The sequence below is a fragment of the Lolium perenne genome, chromosome 3 (genome assembly GCF_019359855.2).
Source record: "Lolium perenne isolate Kyuss_39 chromosome 3, Kyuss_2.0, whole genome shotgun sequence".
In the NCBI taxonomy this organism is placed as follows: domain Eukaryota; kingdom Viridiplantae; phylum Streptophyta; class Magnoliopsida; order Poales; family Poaceae; genus Lolium; species Lolium perenne.
This window is the reverse complement of record NC_067246.2, coordinates 68,540,012-68,563,573: the sequence shown is the minus strand read 5'-3', so window position 1 is coordinate 68,563,573 and position 23,562 is coordinate 68,540,012. Positions and strand designations below refer to the sequence as shown.

General features: G+C 49.2%; 2 protein-coding genes across 3 annotated transcripts; both read left to right on the top strand.

Moving 5' to 3' along the window:
* Positions 1-12,569: 12,569 nt before the first annotated feature.
* LOC127341590 (uncharacterized) lies at positions 12,570-16,269 on the top strand. 2 transcript variants are annotated; one of them, XM_051367455.2, is made up of 10 exons: positions 12,570-13,364; positions 13,895-14,043; positions 14,142-14,213; positions 14,319-14,384; positions 14,488-14,559; positions 14,664-14,739; positions 14,985-15,024; positions 15,140-15,209; positions 15,413-15,554; positions 15,993-16,269. In XM_051367455.2, the coding sequence occupies exons 1-10, from the start codon at positions 13,362-13,364 to the stop codon at positions 16,002-16,004; spliced, it is 702 nt and encodes a 233-aa protein (XP_051223415.1). In that variant the 5' UTR covers positions 12,570-13,361; the 3' UTR covers positions 16,005-16,269. The 2 variants fall into 2 exon arrangements, with proteins under 2 accessions (XP_051223415.1, XP_051223414.1); XM_051367454.2 differs by having other exon boundaries at positions 14,973-15,024.
* Positions 16,270-21,857: 5,588 nt separating this feature from the next.
* LOC127339368 (protein FAR1-RELATED SEQUENCE 5-like) lies at positions 21,858-23,349 on the top strand. The gene is made up of 4 exons (XM_071827223.1): positions 21,858-21,968; positions 22,071-22,148; positions 22,271-22,453; positions 22,507-23,349. The coding sequence occupies exons 1-4, from the start codon at positions 21,858-21,860 to the stop codon at positions 23,347-23,349; spliced, it is 1,215 nt and encodes a 404-aa protein (XP_071683324.1).
* The last annotated feature ends 213 nt before the right edge of the window (positions 23,350-23,562 follow it).

Below are 23,562 nucleotides of genomic sequence, written 5' to 3'. Positions count from 1 at the left end.
CGGGAATCCGATCTTTGTCCAGAAGTCTTCTCTCACCTCCTCTAGGGACAATTCCGGCAACCGCCCGATCTGCTGCACTGCTGGTTCAAACCCAAGCACCGACCACGCCGCCTCCTCCGCCGTCTCCCTCGTCTTCTCATCAGAATCCTCGTCCTCCGCTAAGCAGCAGAATCTGGATCCAACGGTTGGCCGCGCCGGCGAGGGAGGAGCCGATGCGCCGGCGGCACGCGCAGGATCCGACCGAGCCGCCCCATCACGCGCAGGCCCCATCACGCGCCACGGAACTCCAGTTCTTCGATCCGATCGAAATGCGGGCGATGGGACGGATACGTTGCCTCCGCCTCGCGATCTGGACGTGCAGGGCCGGCGGGATTGGGTAGACCTTCACAGGGACGCCGGATGGACAGGAGCAGGAGCGAGGCGTCGTGAACCTCCGGAGTACGGCGGGAGCCGGCGGCCGGATGAGCGGGATCCGGCGGAGATATACTCTTATGGTCTAATTGGATTCTAGTTTATACTCCTTCCATTCACATAATCCAGATATTTCATGATATGTCAAACAATATTGATTTTGTATTTTGAGTGTAAATATTTTTATAAAACAATTCGATCAAATTTCAATGGGTTGATTTTTAAAAAATAATAGAAACTTTAGATAGAAAGAAGGTAGTACCTTCTAAGTGGGCACATTATTAGACTCAGAATTAGTCAATTCAGGTGATGTCATCGAATTTTATTTACAGCTCATGAATAAGACGAATCACAAAGCAATTTAACTGTCTAGGTTATCTTTTTTTGGTTGCAATCCATGTTGCAAATATTAAAATCTCAGTTACAACCTCGTGTGTTAGTGTGTTGCAACTCAGATAGCACGAATCATGATGCAATCCAACAATTAGAAAGGTATAGAGAGTACATGTACTCCGTCCCTTCCGAAAAGTATGCAGATACATCTGAATTTAGATAAATCTGTAAAAAAAATTAGACTAGGGAGTATCATTTATAATTGATGCACAATCCCTACAAAAACCCACGTTCCGATGAAGTGCCTGAATATACAAGGCAAAATTATTGAATTGGCCACATTTTTCCATTGTGTTTTCCATCTCGAATTTAGGGTTTTGTCTCTGGTGCTGTCTCACCGTGTTGGCTGGCCCGTGCAAAGACAAAAGAAAATGGAAGAGAAACAATACTGGCAAAGATCGTAAAATTAAGTATCGTAAATTTCATTCAAATTACATGATACAAATAGGACAACAGTGGTTTGGTACATACTTTGGTCATCGATTTTGGTGACAACGACAGCAAAACATTTTACCAAAATGAAGTTCCAAAACGAACTATACAAAACAAGAAAAAGGAACGACGGTTTACTTCCATTGCTCGTATAGCTGAATGGTTGAAACCCTCTGCTCAGGGGACAGGTCGTCGAGATCCTTCTCCCGCCAGTTAAGTTCAATTAAGTTCCAAACAAACTTTACAAAAACAAAAACAGAAAAGAACGGAACCATGGCTACATCCATACCACAGTTCCACGTATACTTCAGACCCTATGCTACGGGGACAGCTCGTCGAGATCCTTCTCCGGCCAGCGTCCGTCGTCGTCCGTACGGGAATCACTGCGGCGGACGGCAACCATCAAGTACAACGCTAGGACCATGGCGATGCCGGCGAACACCCACAGGAAGATCTTGAGGGCCAGGACCGACGCCGCCTTCACGACTAGTATCGCGGCCATGCTGCTCCAATGAAGCGAGATTGCCCACGCGGCGAGCCTGAACCGCTGCCGCTCGCGCGCCGCTGCCGCCGGGTCGCCGCCATGGTCTCGCCGGTCGAGCTGGAGCATCCATAGGCAGAAGCACCAAACCGCGAGGTAGAAGGTGCTGAGCACGAACACGAGGTCGTAGCCCTGGCACAGCCCCCACCCGAAGGCTATGGCGAGGAGGATGAGAATCGTTGGGAACGCCCAGCGGGCCCATCCTCCATGCGCCGGGCCCTGGCCCTCGCTCAGGTGCGCTGCCTTCGTGGGTGGTTGCGGCGGGTCTTTCTCGCCGGGGAAGGAGGTCGCTGCCGGCTCCATGCACGCCTCTGGATGCCGGGCGAGGTCTTCGTGAGCTTGAGGTGCAGCAGCTGGCGGCCGGCGTAAGCAGGGGGCGTACGTGGACGGATTGAGCTATAGTGGTCGGTGTGCTGCGAGTCCGTTTGTTTGCAGTGAGCAGGGGCCGCTCTTACTGGTTATAGGACAGCAAACAGCGCACAGAAGCAGCTGGGAAGCGACTCTGTCCACCATTGGAGGCAAAACAGCAAGCGCATCTAATAAGAAAAAGAAAAAGAAAAAGAAAAAGAAAAGCTTTCCCCTCTCGCCAGATGTGGTTAAGAGCATCCTCCAGCCCTTGGGCTCCTCGGGCCGTAATCCGGGGCTAAATAGCGCCAGGTTAGACGAAAGTTTGGCCTGGGGAGCACCTGCAGTCATCTCCCCGATAGACACCCGGGGTTCGGCGTTTTTTTAGAGGAAAACGTCCCTGGATATCAAATTTCCGGCATAATTTGGCGATTTGATCAGTGTTGCTAATATTTGGCTTATTTTTACAAATAAACGTTACAGTTCAATAAAATAAAATAAGTTTTCAAACAAAGCAACGGGAGGGGAGGAGGGATTTGCGTCGGCAAAGTGGTGGGGTTCGTCTATTCTCTCGTCGATAGAGCGGGCCTGTCCCCGCTTTTCTCTCGTTCGGAGTCCCCGAGCACACCAGGGGGATGGCATGGGCTCTCCGGACGGATGAAAGGCCTAATCCGGATGAAAATGAGGAGCCGGGGGCGCGACTGAGCTGTTTTCGTCCATCCGGATGAAAAAAAAAAGCGTCCTGGGGGCCTCGTCGGGGAGACGGCTGGAGATGCTCTAAGCTTCTGACTTTGCACATCTGACCAAGTGGATGAATTGACAGAACAACTGCCGTTTCTCCAAAAAAAAAAGTGGTAGTTGACAAATTCTGCAAATGCCCATGGGAGAAGATTCGTTCTTGACATGAGAAATACAGTGTGGGTAACTCCGGACCTCGAAATTGCAGGCGAGTCAAGTTGTTGTTAATTATACCCACCTGCTGCGCATTACCTCGTGAAGCTTTTAGGGTGTGGAGTGTGGACCGTGGCCTTTCCTTGGGCTAAACCGACTACCCACTATGAGCCTTGACAAGTCTTCCATCACAAGCATTAAAAAGAAAAACGGATGATCTGTTGTAGGAGCGAGAAGACAAAGACAACAATCAACGAAAGACTCAAGGTGTATTCTTATCCCGCGGCCCTTCTTCGTCTTGCGCTGGGTCCCTCGACGTACCATCGTGACGAGGAGGAATTACCACAGCGTGCATCAGCACGCGTGGCCCACATGGTTGGCGCAAGTAACTAACCACAACACCCATGGACGCCATTGGCTTGGCACCTTCCAAACGGCGGTGTAGGCGGAGAAGGCCTATCACATCGCATTGGTTAGCCTCCACGACGTTGATCCGAAAGTCGGCTTACAAATTGGTCAGCCATGGCTGAAGGACATCAACCATCATGTGGTCGGTGACCGCGAGGCTCGGGAGGATTGGGAGGCTCGTGAATGCCTCACGATGAAGCGGGCCGACTGGGACTACATGGAGGAGCTCCGCCTCAAGCATATGGGGAGCATCGAGCGAGAAAATCGTTGATGACAACGATGACTCCATGAAAAGGGTCACTATCAAAACATAGCCAGACCTCCCGAGTCGCTCCCGCGAGCGGCCGGGAGGAAACCCTAGGCGCCGCCGCCGGGGGTCGCCCTCCTCTTCCCATCCCTCCCGCCGCCGCCGGAGGGCGTCGCCGGGCAAAGCCCGGGCGGCGTCGGCGGCGGCCGGTCATCTCCTCTCGCCCGTGGAGCGCGGCGCGGGCGTGCCTCTTCGTCGAGATCCGGCGGATGCGCGGGCCGAGGCTGGCCCGAGCGGCGGCGGCGGCGACGCCGGCCGCGGCTCGGCGTCAAGGCGTGGAGGCAGGGGCGTGCGTTGAGTGGTGGTGCTGCAGCGGCGGGCGCGAGTTCCCCGGTCCAGCGGGAGCTCGGCATGGAGCGGCGGCGGCGCGCGCGGTCGTTTCGGCAGCGTCGGCGGCTGTTCCAGGCAGACTCGGGCGGCGGGCACGACGACGGTCGGCGGGCGCGGCGGCGATGGGCGGCGGGCGCGGCTGTCTGCGGTGACGCGCGGCGGCCGTGCGAGGTCGTGGCGCTGCTGTTGGTGACGGCGGGCGGTGCGGGCCTCCCGGGCCCGATCTGGGCCGCGCGGGCGGCGCGGCGGGCTGTGCCGCGGAGGGCCTCTCCGGCAGCGCGGGGACGGCCGGTGGTGCTGCCCATGTCCGGGCAGGTGCGGCGGTTTGCCGGGGCGGTGTCCCCGGCGGCGGCGGCGGCCGTGACCAGAGCTCGTCGCGCGCGGTGGACGACCAGCGGTGCTGCCCAGCGCGGGTGGGTGTGGTGGCCGTGGTGGAGATGGGGGTTGAGGGATGGAGGCGGTCTGGCCTTGAGCACGATGCAGGATGGCGCGACATGTTCCGGGCTAACGCCTTGTCCTCGGTGGCTGGCTGGCCGGCCGGCAGCTGGCCGAGGCCGGCGATGGCGACGGCTTCGGGCGCCGCTCCCTTCTTGAAGACATCGCCGAGGTGTTGTTTGTCATCCTGTCTGGTATGCTCCAGGGTAATCCCTAGATCCGACATGATCGGTCGATGGCGGCGCCCTTGCGTCGTCTCCCCTCTTGAGGGCATCGATTTGGAGCTGCTTAGGTCGGAGGGACCCGTGGAAGATGGTTGATGTTGGCGTCGTGGGCTGCGTGGCAACGATGACAATGGTGAGCGGATCGGAGTTGCGGTATCGTCACCCCTACCATGATGGTGAAGTCGGAGCTGCGAGGCGACTTGTGGCAACGATGCCACTTGTTTGGTGCGAGCGTTGGTGCAAGGCGTGCAACTTTCTCCTATGAAGGTCACGGTTGGAGTCGGAGCTGCCTCCTCCTCGACGTGCTTGGGGGGGTCGATTGTTTGGCATAGGCCCACTTGGGCTCCGATGTCATTTGCGGCGAAGGTCTCGGTGGTGGTTGTCTAAGGCGAAGTCGGAATCGCTGGCTCGTGGAGGAGTGACGACGATGACGCTCGATGGCATCCTCAACGATGGCTTTCTTCTCGATGGCGTGTGTGCTTTGTGTGGGTAGCCAGGTTGGCCGAGGTGCTCAGTGTGCGTTGTTGGTTTTCGCCCGATTTTCTCCTAAAAATCGGGCACTTTCTTCTTTATCAATGAATTAAGGCAAATCTTTTGCCTTTTCTTCAAAAAAAAAAAGGGTCACTATCGAGAGTTTCTCGAGCAACGAGGATGAGTTGTAGACAAGATTTAGGTTAATTTAGTAGTATTATTAAGTTTATTACGTACTAGTTTGAATCAAATTGGGATGAATTCGTGTAAAATTGCGATTCATATCGGTGTTACTCCGATAAATTTAGGAATTCGATTAAAATGGCTAAACTTTAGAGGAGAAAATATACTGCTCTAAATGATACTTGGCCGGTTACTCCTCTAAAATTGGAGGAATCGGTTAAGCTGTGTGTTCCGGTGTCCCCCACCCACAAGGAGATCTAGATGGAGGTGCAATAAAATTAGCATACGAAGAGGTATCAGTTAAAGATGTTCTTAGTCTGATGGAGTACCAAGTCCAGAAACCATCATCGGATGTCTTAAAAAGATGTGCCTGGATATACGAGGCAAACCTATTTATTTGGTCACAACTTCTTACTATGTGCAATGTGCAGGTTTTCTTATCTTGAGTTCATGGTTTCGCGACTGGTGCCCAGTTACCGTATCGGGAATTCAGGATTCGGGAGGCCGTCCAAAGAGGCATCAAAATGGAACGGAAAACAGCTGTGGCAATCAAATAAAAAGTGTGGTAAATACAATTGTAAGTTGAACTATACAGGAAGGAATGGGTCAACGATATTTGGTCATCGATTTTGGTGACAACGGCAAGTCGGCAACTAAGAAAAGGGGAAAGCAATGGTTTACTTCCATAGCTCCATTCCACGTATAGCTCAAACCCTCTGCTCCGGGGAGAGCTCGTGGAGATCCTTCTCCGGCCAGCGCCCGGCGTCGTCCGTTCGGTAATCGGCGCGGCGGGCTTCAAAGCACAAGTAAACCGCCAGGACCATGGCGAGGCCGGCGAGCACCCACAGGGCGACCCTCAGAGCGAGGCCCGGCGCCGCGCTCGCGACGTGCACCGCGACCATGCTGCCCAGCCCCAGCGAGGCTGACCACGCGACGAGCCCGACCTTCCGCCACTCTCTCGCCGCCGCCGCTGGGTCGCCGCCGGGGTCGCGCCGCAGGACCTCGAGCTTCCAGAGGCAGAAGCACAGCACTGCGAGCAGGTAGGCGGTGGGGCCCGGGAGGAGGTCGTAGCCGAGGTCGTAGCCCGCGCGGCGCAGCCCCCACGCGAAGGTGAATACGAGAAGGACACAGAGGATCTGCGGGAAGGCCCAGCGGACCCATCCTTCCAGCGCCGGGCCATGGCCCTGGCCCAGGTGCGCCGTCTTGGTCGGCGGTGGTGGGTCTCGCGCGACGAGGAAGGAGGTCGCCGCGGGCTCCATCTGCGCCGCTGCCAACCGGGCGAGCTCTTTGTGTGCTTCAGTTGCAGTAGCTGCCGGCCGTCGTACGTCGGCTGATTGAGTTGCAAGTATCGGCGCTGCGCGGGCGTTTGTTTGTTGCGAGCATGGTTGTCGGTCGTGGTTATATAGGACAGACACCGGGCTGAGCAGTGCATAGAAGCAGCTTGGACAGCGACTATGTCCACGACTGGAGCCAAATCAGCAAGCGCGTCCGATGGAAAAAAAAAATACTCGACAGATATGGTAAGGACTCCTCAGCTCTGACCAAGTGGTAGTTGACAAATTCTCTCGTCACGTCTTTGCCCTTAGTGCTAGTTCGTTTCTTCATAAAGAAACAACAAACAAACTATCCTCCCTAATTACATCTCTCTCTTCCTCTTCTTTTCGTGTGACGACAAAGAAATTTCGTTGACATGATGAAATTCTTGGTGATGCAATCATCTACGGTTATTGTACTTGTGTCATTGGCACGATTTAGTCCTCATACTTGCCAATTGCACAATCGTGCGCCTGAACCTGGCATTTTGACTCGATTTGGTCCAACTCACCTCAGTAGTTGAAATTTCGGTGACGTGCAAGACACGTTCCACCCGCGCAGGAATTTTGTAGATTGCCACTAAGCCAGCGCCCCCGCTGATTCAGCTCATATGTACCTTCAACTAAAACGCACCACAGAAACTGGTCACAATTGAGTTATCTATTTATAATTGTAGTGTTTCTCCTATATAACTAATTTTAGGGCATTTTCACAATGATAATATGTAGAAAATGTAGCATTCCATGTTTATAAAACTCTTATTGCAGTAATAGAAGCTAAGACCTTAAGCCAATTAGCTAAATGGATGTCCCATAGGCCCAGATCTTGAAATGGATGAGTTTAAATTAAAATCAAAATGATTCGACAAAAAGCAGGAAAAACAAGAATCCCCTGTCCAAGGAGGCCCAGATCTCGGAACAAACAGATTCAGCAAACTCATCCGTTTCACAAACAAACATGAGATTAGCCTTGTGGCTTACACGATTGCTGTCAAATGCTCCAGCTAGACACTGATGCAGAGGCCATTGTTGGGGGTGGTGGTGGGGGGATAATGGCTAAACATATGATATTTTAGACAAAATTTGCCAAATATAAAGGGATTTTAGAAAGAAAGAAAAAAGTTGTTGGGCTGGGGTCGGTGCCCCCCTCCCCCGAGTTGCACATAGCTCTGCCTCTTTGTAGAGGTCTTATTTTGTACTCCTGGCTACCTACCTCTAAATGACGAGGTGAGTACAAACTTCTTCATCTTAGTTTGTCTTGCTTGTTGTGGTGGGCAACAATGCTCATGTTCTTGTAGGCGCTGGTGCGCGTGGGGTTGGGGGCGTGGGGGGCTGGAAAACTCTTATTGCGGTAATAGAAGCTAAGACCTTAAGCCAATTAGCTAAATGTATGTCTCATAGGCCCAGATCTTGAAATGGATGAGTCTTAATTAAAATCAAAACTGATGCGATAAAAAGTAGAAAAAACAAGAATCTGCTGTGTCTCAAAGGAGGTGGAGGGCCGATTCGAATACTACATCATTATCAATGTTGGGTAAAAACATCCTTGACCACCCGCTCTAAACACGTACACACAACCGTAAACAGTTTGTTCTGGTCGCTGAAGAATAGAGGACATTTTTTTTTTCGAAATGGGGGCTGACCCCGGCCTCTGCATCAATCGATGCACGCAGCCCTCTTTTATTACCCAGATAACATAATCCTTAGTTTTACAATTCACGAATCACAAAGCGTGTACACAAAAACTAGCCAATGGAAAATAAGAGAGACTCGCTTATACATCTGAAAGTCGTTTAACAGGACGCCAGCCATCCTGGTTGTATATAGCCCGTGCCACCGCATCCAGCCTGCGGCATCCAGCATGCATAGGCTCGCGTTGCGTCTCCGGCAGTAAAAGCGACCATTCGTGGATCCAGTGTGAGACCATACGGGTAACCTGTAAAAAATTTGAGTTCGTACTCTTGTTAAAGACAATATCATTGCGGCAGTTCCATATAGCCCACATGAGCGCGCAAAACCCAATTCTAATTCTGAACTTGGACACTTTGTCAACTCCGTTTAACCAATTTCCAAACATATTTGTAACATTTGTTGGAGGAACAATATTGAAAGTAAACTGAATAACTCTCCAAATAAGTTTAGCGAAAGGACAATCAAAGAACAGATGATTGATTGATTCCGATGAATCACAGAACGCACATTTCATGCAACCATTCCAATTTCGGCGAGCTAAATTATCTTTAGTGAGTATAACTTTTCTATGAAGAAACCACATAAAAATCTTGACTTTCAGTGGTATCTTAAGTTTCCAAATATATTTACGAAGATAGATCGTATGACCGTTCATATAATCTTCATACATGAACTTTACCGTGAAAGATCCAGATGTTGTTAACTTCCATACAAAAATATCCTTCTCCTCTGACAAGGTTACAAGAATAAGGCGTTGGACCAACGCAATCCAAGCATCCCACTTGTTTCCTGTCAAAGTCCTTCTAAACTCTATATTCAGAGGTGTATTTGAAAGAACATCGGCGACTAAAACATTTTTTCGTCGGACGATATTATATAACGAAGGATATTGGGACGCTAAAGGAGCATCGCCCAGCCAAATGTCTTCCCAAAAGCGTACTTGCTGGCCATTCCCAATTGTGAACGAACCTCGTGAGAAGAAATCGTCTTTCACTCCCATGAGTCCTTTCCAAAAGGGAGAGTCGGTTGGTTTCGTAGTCACTTGTGACAAAGTCGTGTTCTTGAGGTATTTATTGTGTAAAAGTTCTTGCCAAACTCCTTCTTCATTAAGAAGTTTATATAACCATTTACTTAACAAACATCTGTTTTTCAGTTCCATGAACGGAACCTCTATGTCCGATGGTAGATAGCCCACAAAACCAATTTATTTTTGGCATCAAACAACATGTTATTTCTAAGTAATCATATAGACCAAATTAAGGCTACATGATGCAGGTAAAAGTTCAAAGCCACCTTAATGTTTACCATATAGTGTGCATAGACCTATAAGGTAAGAAAGATGTTTAATTGTTTCTAGCACGCGGGTAGAGGAGGTTCCGCCACCACTGGCTCCATGCGGGCTTTGCCCGGTGGCAAAGGAGGAGGGGAGGGGACAGGAAGACGAGGCTGCGCTAGGATTAGATGCATCTCTGTCGACCACGCGACACACGAAGCATTTCTTTCACCGCATTGATGGAAGACCGATGTTTGTGTTTAGCCATTTACCCTCACATCACCGAATCTTCAACTCGTCCATAATAGAGAAAGTTTCGAAGGGCAAGAAATGCTTCATCATCACCATGAGACCTAACCAAAAGTGTTATTCCCCAAGCTTCTAATATAATTATGAGTCAGCTTTTGAACAAGTATATTTTCTGTTCGTTGATATACTTGATACAAAAATATAGTTTAGACGTGAAATTTTCCTGGGTTGCAGTGTGCTCTAATTCCCATGTTGGACTACGATCGTTGACGCTTATTGCGGGCCAAGGAAATAGGAAGCGAAATGTATGAAAAATAAGCGAAAATAGTAGTATGAAATCCGTGTAGATACAGTGTGTGAAACATCAGGTGGTAATCGATTTCCAACGTGTACAGGTCAAACCCGGTGCTCCGGTGACGCCTCGTGGTCGTGAAGAACCTCCTCCGGCGCCGGCCGGCGTCCGTCGTCGTCGTCCACACGTGCATCACTGCGGCAGGCGACATCCAAGAAGTAGATCCCGAGGGCCATGACGAGGAGGCCGAGCACCCACATGCCGAAGGGCGGCGCTAAGCTCGGCACCGCGTTCAGGACGAGCAACCACATCCACCAGACCAGATACAGCAAGATCGCCCACGGGACAAGCCTGGCCCGTCGCAGCTCGGTCGCGGCCGCCGGCTCGTCGTCGCCCACACGGGCAACATCACTCACTACACCACGGTATAGATATAGGGGCACTTGTCCTAGTGGCACTTGTCAAAGTGCCCCTAATAGTAGCCAATTAGTGGCACTTTTCCGAAGTGCCCCTAATTGTATACCTATTGGGGCACTTCTCAAATGCCCCAATATGTGTATACCTACTAGGGCACTTTTTGAAGTGCCCTAATAGATGTTGACCTTTTGGGACACTTTTAAGTGCCACAATTGATCATTACTTGGATAAAACAATGTAAACAATGCTATAGCTAGCATATAGTTAACAGGGATAGAAATATAACGGTAGCATATACAAACATCCTATAGCAGCCACCAGTAGCATTGGTAATCCTATAGCTAGCATATACAAACATAACAGCTAGTAGCATTGCCAATCCTATAGTTAACAGGGATAGAAAATTTAGTGCAATCTTTTCATAATCTGATAGAAAGAGGAAACGCTGCACATGGAAGCAACATTCCATACATATATACTAACACTGCAGTTCATTCAGACTTACCCATATTGCATAGTAGCAGTACTTAACAGTAGCATAGAAACATATCAGTTCATTTCTAATAGTCCATACTTAGCAGTACTTAACAGTCACTTAACAGTCCGTACTTAGCAGTCCATTACTTAACAGTCCATTACTTAATAGTCCATTACTTAACTAGATTACTGAAGTCCAACATTTCAAACTAGCACAACAGTGCTATGAGAAATGCTACCACCAAACCAAAATGCTACCACTGGTACCGTTGCCACCGTCTTCATGGGTTCAGGTACCGTTGGCACCGTCTTCATGCTTCCAGGGGGTCGATGAGAAGCCAAGGGTTATGGCCATTCTTATCGACAGAGAAGCAGAAGATGTAGACGCAACCTTCTTCTAAGCCGAACCTCCTTACAGCCTTCGCCCAGCCACTTGTCAGCATTGCACTCTTTAGATCTAGTCCCAGCCTCATCTTGACATTGTAAGACTTTTGATATCCCGCACATTGGACTGGTAGCTCAATTGCATCATCTAGGTACTTCTTGAGGTACCTCTGTGTGAACTTTGCGGAAAATTCCTTGCAAAATAGAAACATTTGAGAATCATTAGGATATAATACACTTGTCAAAGTTAGGGTTTTTTCCCCGCGACACGAAGGCCTAGGGTTCCGCCGGGTGGGCCTGGTTTGCTCCTGTCGATGCGTCCGGCCGGTGCTCGCAGGCGGCGGTGGAGGCGGGTCCCTCCAGCGTGTCTGCCGACCTGCTGTCTCTCGTTCTCGGCTGGTTCTCCTTGATCCTGTTGGTCCCGTTTTGTTTGCCACGGTGAGACGGCGGCGATGTCTGCAAGGCCGTGGTGGCGCGTGCTGGTGGGCGGCAAGTATGGTGGAGCACGACGGCGCGTCCGGGGCGGGGTTGCGAGGGTCGGGAGAAATCCCTGTCGGCTTGGCTGACACCGACGTGGTGACGCCCGAGGGCGCCACCCTACCTTCCTGAAGGGCGTTGGGTGAAGCCCTCCTCCGCTGCCCTGCGTGTACCGGGGGAAACCCTAGGATCCGTCCGGGCAGCAGCGTCGTCATCGTCGCATTCCTTCTTGGAGGTGTTGCTTGGTACGGCGTTCCAGAGTGCTAGGAGCGTGGTAGAAATTTCCGGAGGGCGCAACGGCTGCGAGACATCTCCGTTTTTTGTTGATCCGACCATGTCGACATTCTTTCTCTTTTCTTTCTTTTATGTTTTCTTTTGGGCGTGCTTGTGCTGATGCCCCAGCAAGTTGTATCGGGTTGTTGCTATATTAATATAGCGGGGCGAAAGCCTATTTCGAGGAGGAGAATATTTGTATTCTTCCTAAAGTACTACTCCTTTACATCAGGAGAAGAGCCACAACTAGTAGTTTCGAGGAGGGAGTAGTATATTTGTCTACTTCTTTACATCAGGAGAAGAGCCACAACTAAAATTACACAATTTGAAGAAAAAACAAGATTATATAAATACAGAGTGCCTGGCATATATAAACTACTAGAACAAGATCACCTAAGAAAACAACAGATCAACAAGTAGCACATGATCACGTAAGGAAACAACAAACACATGATCACCTAAGAAAACAAAACAGATCAACAAGTAGCACCTGATCACCTAAGGAAACAACAACACTAACAAACCCTACAAAAGCTGAGTGTAAAACGGCAGTTATAACTAGTTGGGAAGTGTTGTTTATACATAGGCAATTCTCTTTCTTGGGCAATAGTACCTACTACGAGTAGTTGGGAAGCCATCCCAATCTCGCCGCTCGCATGACAGCCTCTCTCTTCTTCCTCGCTCCCCGGCTCCTCTTTTTTCCTCTTCCCTCCCAAGCACACAGAACCTTCCAGACCATTTCAAAACCCTAAACCCTCGCTACCCAGGCGAGCTAATCCCCGCAGTTTCGCAGTCCACCTCCGGCGATTCGACTCGCCCCGATCTCCGGCGTCTCCGATTCGCGCCCACATTGCTCGATCCGGCTGCGACCCCGCGGGAATCGGCGCGGATTTGGGGCAAGGAATTCGCTCTAGCGGCGTCCCCGCTCCCGGATCTCCTCAAGCTTCTGGAACATCCGCCACACGGCGCGGTAGGATCCTCTGGTCCGTGCTCGGTTTGCTCGATTCGGGAGGGGCTTCGCCGGAACCGGCGCGGATTTGGGGCGCGCGCAGGGGGTCGGGATGGCCGCGGCGCGCCATCTTCTCGCCGCGGTGGTGCTCTGGGCCGCGTTCTCCTCCGCCGCGTCTTTCACCGACCCCTCCGATGGTACGTTTGCTCACCCACGGCATGTGGTGATCGAGCTCTCACTCCGTGGTTCCTCTACTCTGTGCGTGCATTACGCGTGCACTTCCTCTGTGAATTTTGTGAGCGCGCGCGTGGTTCCGGTCGTTTCTCCTCTCTGTTCAGTACGCACACGCTGGGCTTGTTTGTATCGCAGTGAGGGAGCTTGCCTGCGCTCATGGATTGGATTGGTGTGCGTGCGTGCAACTCTGCCTTGCGCGCGCTTGTGCTTGTGTCTGCACGCGCTCGCACTTACATTTAGATTTGTGGTCACTGGATATAGAAATAGCATGTCTTACTTCTGACCCTTGCCACAACGATTGCTGTGCCCATGTAGTGCCATATAATATATAATAGTGTGCATGATTTTGTGTTTGTGATCCCTTTGTGCAATGGCTCTATCTGATGCCATCCCGTTGTCTGTGTATGTCTCTTCCTGCTCTCAAAATTTTAAGCTGCCTGTTCTAACAGGTTCACTAATTGTTTTGTTATACTGTTCTTTTGTTACCGTACAGCGATCGGGATGTGGGAATTATATCGCACACTGGAGTCGCCATGGCAGCTTTCTGGGTGGACATTCATGGGTGGTGACCCCTGTGGCGGAGACGGGGAACTTGGATCGTGGCGGGGGGGTCTTTTGCAAGGACTCATGTGTCGTGGCTATGTAATTTTCTCATTTAATTCTTAACTTGCCGGTCAGCTTTGCCTGCAAATTTACAGAAGCATTTATTATATTTTTCCTGTTTTGTTACTTCCTTGCAGAAACATCAGTGGGCTCGGGGTCGGAGGGTGGCTTGGCCCAGAACTGCTCAAACTCCACTCTCTGAAAGAGCTGTAAGCTTATTGTTACAAAATTTGTGGTATCTGCTTACTGGTCGTCATTCTGCAATTTTTGACACAAATTTCTGTTTATGGTGCTTTGATGCATCATGATGATAGTGATGTGAGCTTCAACAACATCGCTGGTGAAATCCCGCCCACTTTGCCCCCAAATGTGGAATACTTGTACATTCTTCTTGCCTCTTCTGCTTATACTCTTTAAGTTTGGCTAAGTATATTTAAGTATGAAATATGAGTGATATGACTGGTACGGTCTGGTCTCTTGCAGAAATTTGGCAGCCAACAAGTTTGAGGGAACTGTACCACCATCATTGCCATATTTGCACTCCCTTAAATATATGTGAGTTGATATTTTTCGCAACTGGAGCATTCCCTAGCCTCTACTCAAAATCTGGTTGCTGAATCAATGATTGATCTGGCAGTCGACATTTTGGTGGCTACCAGGAACTTCAATGAAGAATGCCTTATCGGTGAAGGTATTACTGGCCGAGTTTACAGAGGTGATTTTCCTGATGGTCAGGTATGATACTGTTATCATAACAAGTGGGTCATTATACCTTTCTATATTGCTAATGTGTTATTCTGGAATAGGTTCTCAAATCTAATTTCTATACTTCTATTTTAGGACCCTGACAGTTATCTGGTTTATTGACTATACTAGATTGAATACTTTCCTTGTCGGTATGGCATAACGTCTTGCCGTATCGAGGGCCGTAGCAATACTTATTCTTGATGTCTTAATAAGATTTACAGTTCAATGTGCAGGGAAGGACATTCTTGTTCTCACATGCCACTTTCAAAAAATGTGAATACTTTCAAAAAAATGTGAATATTTTCAGTGTTAAAATTAATATTCTCACATGCTCTTCTATATGAGTATGCGGAAAATGGCTCCCTTGATGATCTTCTGTTTTCATCAGCCACAAGGTCGAGGGCTTTGTCATGGAAAGCTCGGATGAAGATTTCTCTTGGAGTTGCCTATGCTTTGGAGTAAGTGGAGTTTGTCTGGACTGGATTCACACCAATCCTCTAATCAGTTTTATACGAAGTTCTGCAGAATAATGGATTACACCCATCTTGTAACCTTAATAGCTTCGTTCTTATTGTTTAGTTGAGTGCTGCCAACTTCTTTAGACTTCTATAGTGGAACTGGATTTCCCAGATATTTTATAACTATGTTTTTATCCCTGCAGATACTTGCATTTTATGTGCTCTCCTCCAGTTACCCATGGAAATATTGAAGCTACAAATATTTTGCTCGATGCTCAGCTCATGCCCTACCTAAGTCACTGTGGGTTAGGAAAGTTCAGCCATTTTGTCAGCGCCACAAGAATGGTGAGTGTTCCAAGGATAGTATTGCTACTCTATGATTATTTTGTAAGAAAGAATGGTGATGCAGTTAACATTTACTTTATCAATTCAAGGACACTTGAACTATCTGGGATTCGAATTTGAGACATGGATAGATGCATTAGAAATGAATAATTAGAACTGCTCTTTTCCAGATTAGATTTTTTCTCATTCAATGTGAAGCTAGATTATCGGGCACTCACATATGTACAATGTGGTAATTCTGATGTTTTGCGACAGTATTTGCTTAAATCAGAGAGCACCCCTCCAAACAATTGAAAATCGTTAAACTACCCATGCTCCCTCCAAATATAAACAATAAGGTGGAAAAATCTGATGCTATCCAATTTGAATCTGAGCATGGACACTGCACTTCTATTTTTCATCTCCGTTTTGCTGAAACATATTACTGCTTCTCTCAAGGTACAATTCTGAATACTCAAGGTGATGGTGATCACTGATGCCGCACCATCTCAGTCGTCTGGGTTCAACTGAAGGTGATGCTGATCAGTTATGATGTTCAAAGTCGAAACATGGTGATGATTTGACAGTATACAAACTGAGAGTGTCACAATTTTCGTCTCCGTTTTGCTGAATCAAATTACTACAAACTGAGAGTCATAATTTCTGTCTCCGTTTTGCTGTGTGAGACATAGTGAGATATTATGTTGGACGCGATAAAGTGTATTGGATTCTTGTATGGTACTGTGTGTTCTTATTCTTGTATGATAGTATGTGCTCATTCTTGTATGAAATAATGTTCATATTGTGTGCTCATTCTTGTATGACAGTGAGCAGCACATGAAATGGTATTTGCGGAATTTGGAAATTGCCACAGGTTATGGGGCACATCTCAAAGTACCCCTAATTGCATTTAGTGGCACTTGGCATAGTGCCCCTAATTGGATTTAGTGGCACTTGGCAAAGTGCCCCTAATTGGGATTTAGTGGCACATCTCAAAGTGCCCCTAATTGGATTTAGTGGCACTTGGCAAAGTGCCCCTAATTGGATTTAGTGACACTTTTAGAAGTGCCCCTAATTGGATTTAGTAAGACTCAAGCAAAGTCAGCTCTAATTAGATTTAGTGGCAAGACTTCTAAGAAATGTCACTGGTGAGGCCCCAAATACTTTTAGAGACGCAAGTAAAGGTGACACTTAAAAAAGTGCCCCTATAGCTAATTAGTGGCACTTTGGTTCAAATTTGGGGCACTTTGAAATGCCCCAAATCTTATACCGTGATGTAGTGACTGCGGCGGGCGGCAACCGCGAAGTAGAGCCCGAGGCCTATGGCGAGCACGGCGAGCACCCACATGCCGAACTTCGGCCGGAGGTTCGGCACCGCGCTGGGGACGCGGAACGCCATCGAGCAGCCCAGGAACAGCGAGGCCCTCCACGGGAAGAGCCTGACCCGTCGCAGCTCGGTCGCGGCCGCCGGGTCGTCGTCGTCGCCCCGCAGCAGCTGGTGCTTCCTCAGGCAGACGTAGAGCAGCCAGAGGCCGTAGTAGGTGATGCAGTAGTCGCCGACCACGTACACGAGGTCGTGCGCGTCATGGCGCGCACGGTACAGTCCCCACGCGAAACCGCCGGTGACGAGCGAGAGGATCGCCCAGACCGCCCATCCGGGCTGGCCCAGCTGCACCGTCTTCGGCGGTGCCGGTTCTCGCGGGACGAGGAAGGGGGTCGCGGCGGGCTCCATGCGCGCCACTGGACGCCGGGTAAGGTGGTGGTCGTGAGCTTCAGGTTGAGCTCAGCTGCTGCTTTCCGGCGTGCGGGAACTGATTGCGGTGCGACGGTGGTGATGCTTGGTTGCGACTTGCGAGCAGCGGCTGCTCTTTACAGCCAGGACAGAGAAAAGGGTGTCTATGTCTGACTGAGATTTTCACTTAAGAAAAGTGTCTACAATTTTTTTTATTTTGTTTTGGATGACTCTGTCCGGGCAAATATATCGGCATACGCGTGTGAACGCTTCGCCCTGACTCCTCAGATATTTTTCTTTGAACAAAGGAGGACCCGAAGGTCCAGGCTGCTTCATTAAATCGTCGGTAGGTTACAACTTACATCGAGGCCCCTAACAAATAGGGAAATAACTTACATCAACAACCTCCACTGTAGCACCGCTGCCGCTCAGCCTCCACCGGAGCCACCATGAGCAGCGCCGGCAGCGGCTAGGCTGCCACGCCTCCACCTCCCACTACACCTCCCCCGGCCTCGAGCTCCGACAACAGCACCGACCTCCTCGATCCGGTCAGGGACGCCGAGGCCCTGGCTGAAGCGGATAATTTCTTATGTTACATGCCACATTATTGATGATATCTACATGTTTTATACACATTATATGTCGTATTTATGCATTTTCCGGCACTAACCTACTAACAAGATGCCGAAGAGCCAGATTCTTTGTCTCATTGCTTTTGGTTTCAGAAATCCTACAAAGGAAATATTCTCGGAATTGGACGAAATCAACGCCCAGGGTCCTATTTTGCCACGAAGCTTCCAGAAGACCGAAAGGGAAACGAAGTGAGGCGACGAGGCGGCGACACGCCAGGGTGGCGCGGCCCACCTCCTGGCCGCGCGGCCCTGTTGTATGGGCCCCTCGCGTCGCCTCCTGACATGCCCTTCCGCCTACTTAAAGCCTTCGTCGCGAAACCCCCAGTACCGAGAGCCACGATACGGAAAACCTTACTGAGACGCCGCCGCCGCCAATCCCATCTCGGGGGATTCTGGAGATCGCCTCCGGCACCCTGCCGGAGAGGGGAATCATCTTCCGGAGGACTCTTCATCGCCATGATCGCCTCCGGAGTGATGAGTGAGTAGTTCACCCCTGGACTATGGGTCCATAGCAGTAGCTAGATGGTCGTCTTCTCCTTATGTGCTTCATTGTTGGATCTTGTGAGCTGCCTAACATGATCAAGATCATCTATCTGTAATTCTATATGTTGTGTTTGTCGGGATCCGATGGATAGAGAATACTATGTTATGGTGATTATCAATCTATTACCTATGTGTTGTTTATGATCTTGCATGCTCTCCGTTATTAGTAGAGGCTCTGGCCAAGTTTTTGCTCTTAACTCCAAGAGGGAGTATTTATGCTCGATAGTGGGTTCATGCCTCCATTAAATCTGGGACAGTGACAGAAAGTTCTAAGGTTGTGGATGTGCTGTTGCCACTAGGGATAAAACATTGATGCTATGTCCGAGGATGTAGTTATTGATTACATTACGCACCATACTTAATGCAATTGTCTGTTGTTTGCAACTTAATACTGGAAGGGGTTCGGATGATAACCTGAAGGTGGACTTTTTAGGCATAGATGCATGCTGGATAGCGGTCTATGTACTTTGTCGTAATGCCCAATTAAATCTCACAATACTCATCGTATCATGTATGTGCATTGTCATGCCCTCTCTATTTTTTGTCAATTGCCCGACTGTAATTTGTTCACCCAACATGCTATTTATCTTATGGGAGAGACACCACTAGTGAACTATGGACCCCGGTCCTATTCTTTACATCTGAAATACAATCCCATCGCAATTGTTCTTTACTGTTCTTCGCAAACAATCATCATCTTCCACACAATACGTTTAATCATTTGTTTTCAGCAAGCCGGTGAGATTGACAACCTCACTGTTACGTTGGGGCAAAGTACTTTGGTTGTGTTGTGCAGGTTTCACGTTGGCGCCGGAATCCCTGGTGTTGCGCCGCACTACACTCCGCCACCAATAACCTTCAACGTGCTTCTTGGCTCCTACTGGTTCGATAAACCTTGGTTTCTTACTGAGGGAAACTTGCTTCTATACGCATCATACCTTCCACTTGGGGTTCCCAACGGACGTGTGCTTTACGCGTATCAGTTCTCACTCGACTTCTAAATCTTAGGACTGGGTCATGATTTGTGCTAAAATGAGTTGTAGCATGAGCTGCAACTCCCTTGGATCATTGAATTGCTTTGTGATTCGTGCTACCCGTGATTTGCAACGTGGGTTGCAACTAAAATTTGATGATCACCTCAACGAGAATGAACTTGGTTCTCGTACCTTTGTTTATTCCCCTTTCCTGCACAATTGATGTTTGTGTCATGTGCCATAATTTAATTATGCAGTTTCATTTCCATGGGGACCGTAATTTGACAATAATCAACCTAGTCCTTTCCAATTATTATCATACATGAGTGTTCTTTGCGGTATAATAACTATTACGGCACTCCAATACTAGAATTACTTGAGTACATCTTGAGCATATATAGAAATTTCTCAAATTCAAATACCATAGGTAACCAATCCAAATCAGCAATAAATCCAAAGTAAGCAATTCCATGGTCAACAGTTCCTCCAAAAGGTGTCATAAACACTCTAAGTATTAGTTTGGATAAAGTCGATGAACACAATTCCAACCAGAACCCACATTCCAATGAAATGCCTGAATATCGAGGCAAATTTATTGAATTAGCCACATTGTGTTCTTCTTCTCCTTGTGTTTTACATCTTGAATTTATGGTTATTCCTCTGGTGTTGTGTCACCGTGTTGCGGGCCCATGAAAAGACATGTGAAAATGGAATTCAGAACAAACTTTACAAAATACGAAAACGGAACAATGGATCAATACTCCATTCTTTTTTCAAACCCTCTGCTCCGGGGAGAGCTCGTGGAGATCTTTCTCCGGCCAGCGCCCGTCGTCGTCCGTTCCGTAATCGCCGCGGCGGGCTTCAAACGCCAAGTAAACCGCCAGGACGATGGCGAGGCCGGCGAGCACCCACAGGGCGACCCTCAGAGCGAGGCCCGGCGCCGGGCTCGCGACGTGCACCGCGACCATGCTGCCCAGCGCCAGCGAGGCCGACAACGTGGCGAGCCCGACCTTCCGCCACTCTCGCGCCGCCGCCGCCGTGTCGCCGCCGGGGTCGCGTCGCAGGAGCTCGAGCTTCCAGAGGCAGAAGCACAGCACTGCGAGCAGGTAGGCGGTGGGGCCCGGGAGCACTCCGACGTCGTAGCCCGCGCGCCGCAGCCCCCACGCGAAGGGGAAGACGACAAGGACACAGAGGATCTGCGGGAACGCCCAGCGGACCCATCCTTCCAGCGCCGGGCCATGGCCCTGGCCCAGGTGCGTCGTCTTCGTCGGCGGTGGTGGGTCTCGCGTGACGAGGAAGGAAGTCGTCGCAGGCTCCATGTGCGCCGCTGCCTTCGTGAGCTTCAGTTGCAGTAGCCGCCGGCCGTCGTACGTCGGCTGATTGAGCTGCAGGTGTCGGCGCTGCGCCGGGTGTTTGTTTGTTGCGAGCATGGTTGCCGGTCGTGGTTATGTAGGACAGACAACAACTCTGTTCACGATTGGGGCCAAATCAGCAAGCGCGTCCGACGGAAAAAGTACTGATATGGTGAGCTTCTGACTCCTCAACTCTGACCAAGTGGTAGTTGACAAATTCAGTCGTCACGTCTTTGCCCTGAGTGCTCGTTCGTTTCTTCATATCTATACCTAATAATAAAGGAGCTAAGGTTTCTGCCAAAAGTTTCGTCAATGCTTTTTTTAGACCGTTTTACCCTCCCACCAAAGAGGTGTGCTTCGGTGCGCACCCTCTCCAAACTCGCGACTTATCGCCGAAGGGTACGGTGGTCCCGATTTTGTTTTTTTTGTGCTGCCCGCCGAAACCCATATCCAAGCCCAGTGCAAGACTCGTATGGGTATACAGGGCCTGGGCGTATCTATACGGACGACCCCACGTGGGTGGGTCCCACGTGCTAAGCTAATCACCGTGATTAGCTCCCATTGCATGCATCGTTTTCATCGGCACTGGAGATCTGATCGAGCAGTTCCACGCCGTCGCTAGGTTGAACGCAAGCGGTTGTTGCCGGCCCGGCCGTCGGCGGTTGTTGCCGGCACGTCCGTCGCCGCCGGTGATTGTTTCGCATCTCGACGCCGCCGACCGCGCGCGAAGCCCCCCCGCAGATCGACGACCTTGGAAAGGCGCGCCACCGGCTCGGCATCTTCCCCGCTAGGGTTTAAAATTACAGGTACCATGACTTCATCTTGTAGCATAGTAAGAGGACGCAATTCTGCCGGTTTTTCAATTCTAATTATGGTCCAATACTACAGAATATGGAGAACTCTATATCTGGTATGATTGAGGAACAAAACGAGTACGTCGGCTATAATTCCGATGACTCTGAAATGGAGGAAAATTTGCAGCACGAAGCCGGCTGGAGCGAAGACGAGTTTGATGTGAGCCACTATTTTTCATTTCGATTACCAGCAGTCCAGCATCATCAAATTATATATGGTTCCTCATGTCATAATTTATGCAGATTGCGTACGATGAATTTGATAATGATGACAACCATGGCGAACACACAGACGATCAAAATGATGAGAACCATGGTGAACACACAAACAGTCTAAATACTAGTGAGGTATGTGTAGTGACTCATACAGTGACATAAAATGATGCATGAAATGATGGCAACTGTAAAATTTACGGTTACTAAATTTCAAAATGCATTAATAAATTTCAGGCACAATTTGACACGCAGCTTGAGTACGACTATTACCGTGAATCGACTTGGACACGGGCCACACCGATGATGTGGAAGGTGCATCGCCTCTGAGGATTCTGTTGACATGAGCCAGGTTGTTATCTCTCTTTTATCAGTCTTATATAGCTGGAACACATAAATTTATAGTTTTAATTAATGCCTACGTTTTCTACTTGCAGGCGACGCCAGGCGCTAGTCAGCCTGAGAAACCACACAAAGGTAGCAATGGCAATGAATATCCTGATAGTGATCGGGATTTATACTGGATGATAAAAGAGATGACTTTTATTTCTGAAGCAGCAGCATATTCTTTCTACAACAGATATGCTAAAGATTATGGGTTCAGCGTCCGGCTTGACCAGGTTAAGCGGTTTGATGATGGAGTAATTCGGTTAAGGCGTTTTGTGTGTTCCAGACAGGCAGACGTCCCAAAAACCAACTGACCACGGAAGGCCGTGTATATAGGCACAGACCTGAGTCTCGCTGCGGCTGCAAGGCACGTTTGGTGGTCAAGTTTGATGGAAGAACTGGTTTCTGGGTTGTTGAAGATTTTCGTGACAAACATAACCATGACCCAGCTGAACCATGTCAGACTCCGTTTCTTCGGTCCCATAGGACGATCAACGACGCGCAGAGATCTGAGATATTATCAATGGGATCCATGGGAATCAGGAAGCACCTCATTATGAGAAAATTCATTGCAGGCTCCGGTTCATTTGCTGGTGTTGGATTCACAAGAAAGGATTTGTACAACATGTGCTCTAGGGAGAGGAGGAGGCTGCTTTTCGATGGTGACGCTACCACAGCCATCCGCATTATGTCAAAGAGGAAAAAGAGGGACCCTGAATATTTCTTTGAATATGACGTTGATGAAAAAGGCCGTCTGAAGCACATGTTCTGGTGTGATTCCCAGTCACGTAGGGATTACCAGGACTACGGAGATGTGCTGGTGTTTGATAGCACATACAAGATGAATAAATATAAGATGCCATTTGTTCCTTTTGTGGGCTTGAACAACCACCGTAGGACAACGGTTTTTGGGTGTGCCATCCTTTCAAGTGAGAATGAACAAACATATGTTTGGCTTCTAAAGACTTTCCTCAAAGCGATGTGTCAACAGAAGCCAAAGGCAGTAATCACGGATGCAGATGCCGCGATGATCGCCGCAATCGGCGAAGTATTTTCTGGTGTGCCGCATCGCATCTGCAGCTTCCACATTGAAAAAATATGGAGATGCATCTACCTAACAAGTCACTGAACGAGTTCAGGACTCTTTTGTATTACACCACCTCAGAGCAAGTATTTGAGGAGCGATGGCATGCATTTTACAGAAAATGGCAATCCCCAAAAACCAGAACATGGATGAAGAGGATGTACACCAAGAGGAAACTTTGGGCTGCAGCGCATCTCTCTCAAGGATTCTGGCTGGGTATGAAAAGTAACCAGCGGAGTGAAAGTTTAAACTCTTGTC

Bases quoted from the DNA above. Each gene is read 5' to 3' on its own strand.
- LOC127341590 (XM_051367454.2), top strand. The intron at 14,044-14,141 runs GTAATTTTCTCA...ACTTCCTTGCAG, and splicing joins GACTCATGTGTCGTGGCTAT to AAACATCAGTGGGCTCGGGG. The intron at 14,385-14,487 runs GTACATTCTTCT...GGTCTCTTGCAG, and splicing joins CCCCCAAATGTGGAATACTT to AAATTTGGCAGCCAACAAGT.
- LOC127339368 (XM_071827223.1), top strand. From the start codon at position 21,858: ATGCAGATTGCGTACGATGAATTTGATAATGATGACAACCATGGCGAA. The intron at 21,969-22,070 runs GTATGTGTAGTG...AATAAATTTCAG, and splicing joins ACAGTCTAAATACTAGTGAG to GCACAATTTGACACGCAGCT. The intron at 22,454-22,506 runs GTTAAGCGGTTT...TGTGTGTTCCAG, and splicing joins TCAGCGTCCGGCTTGACCAG to ACAGGCAGACGTCCCAAAAA.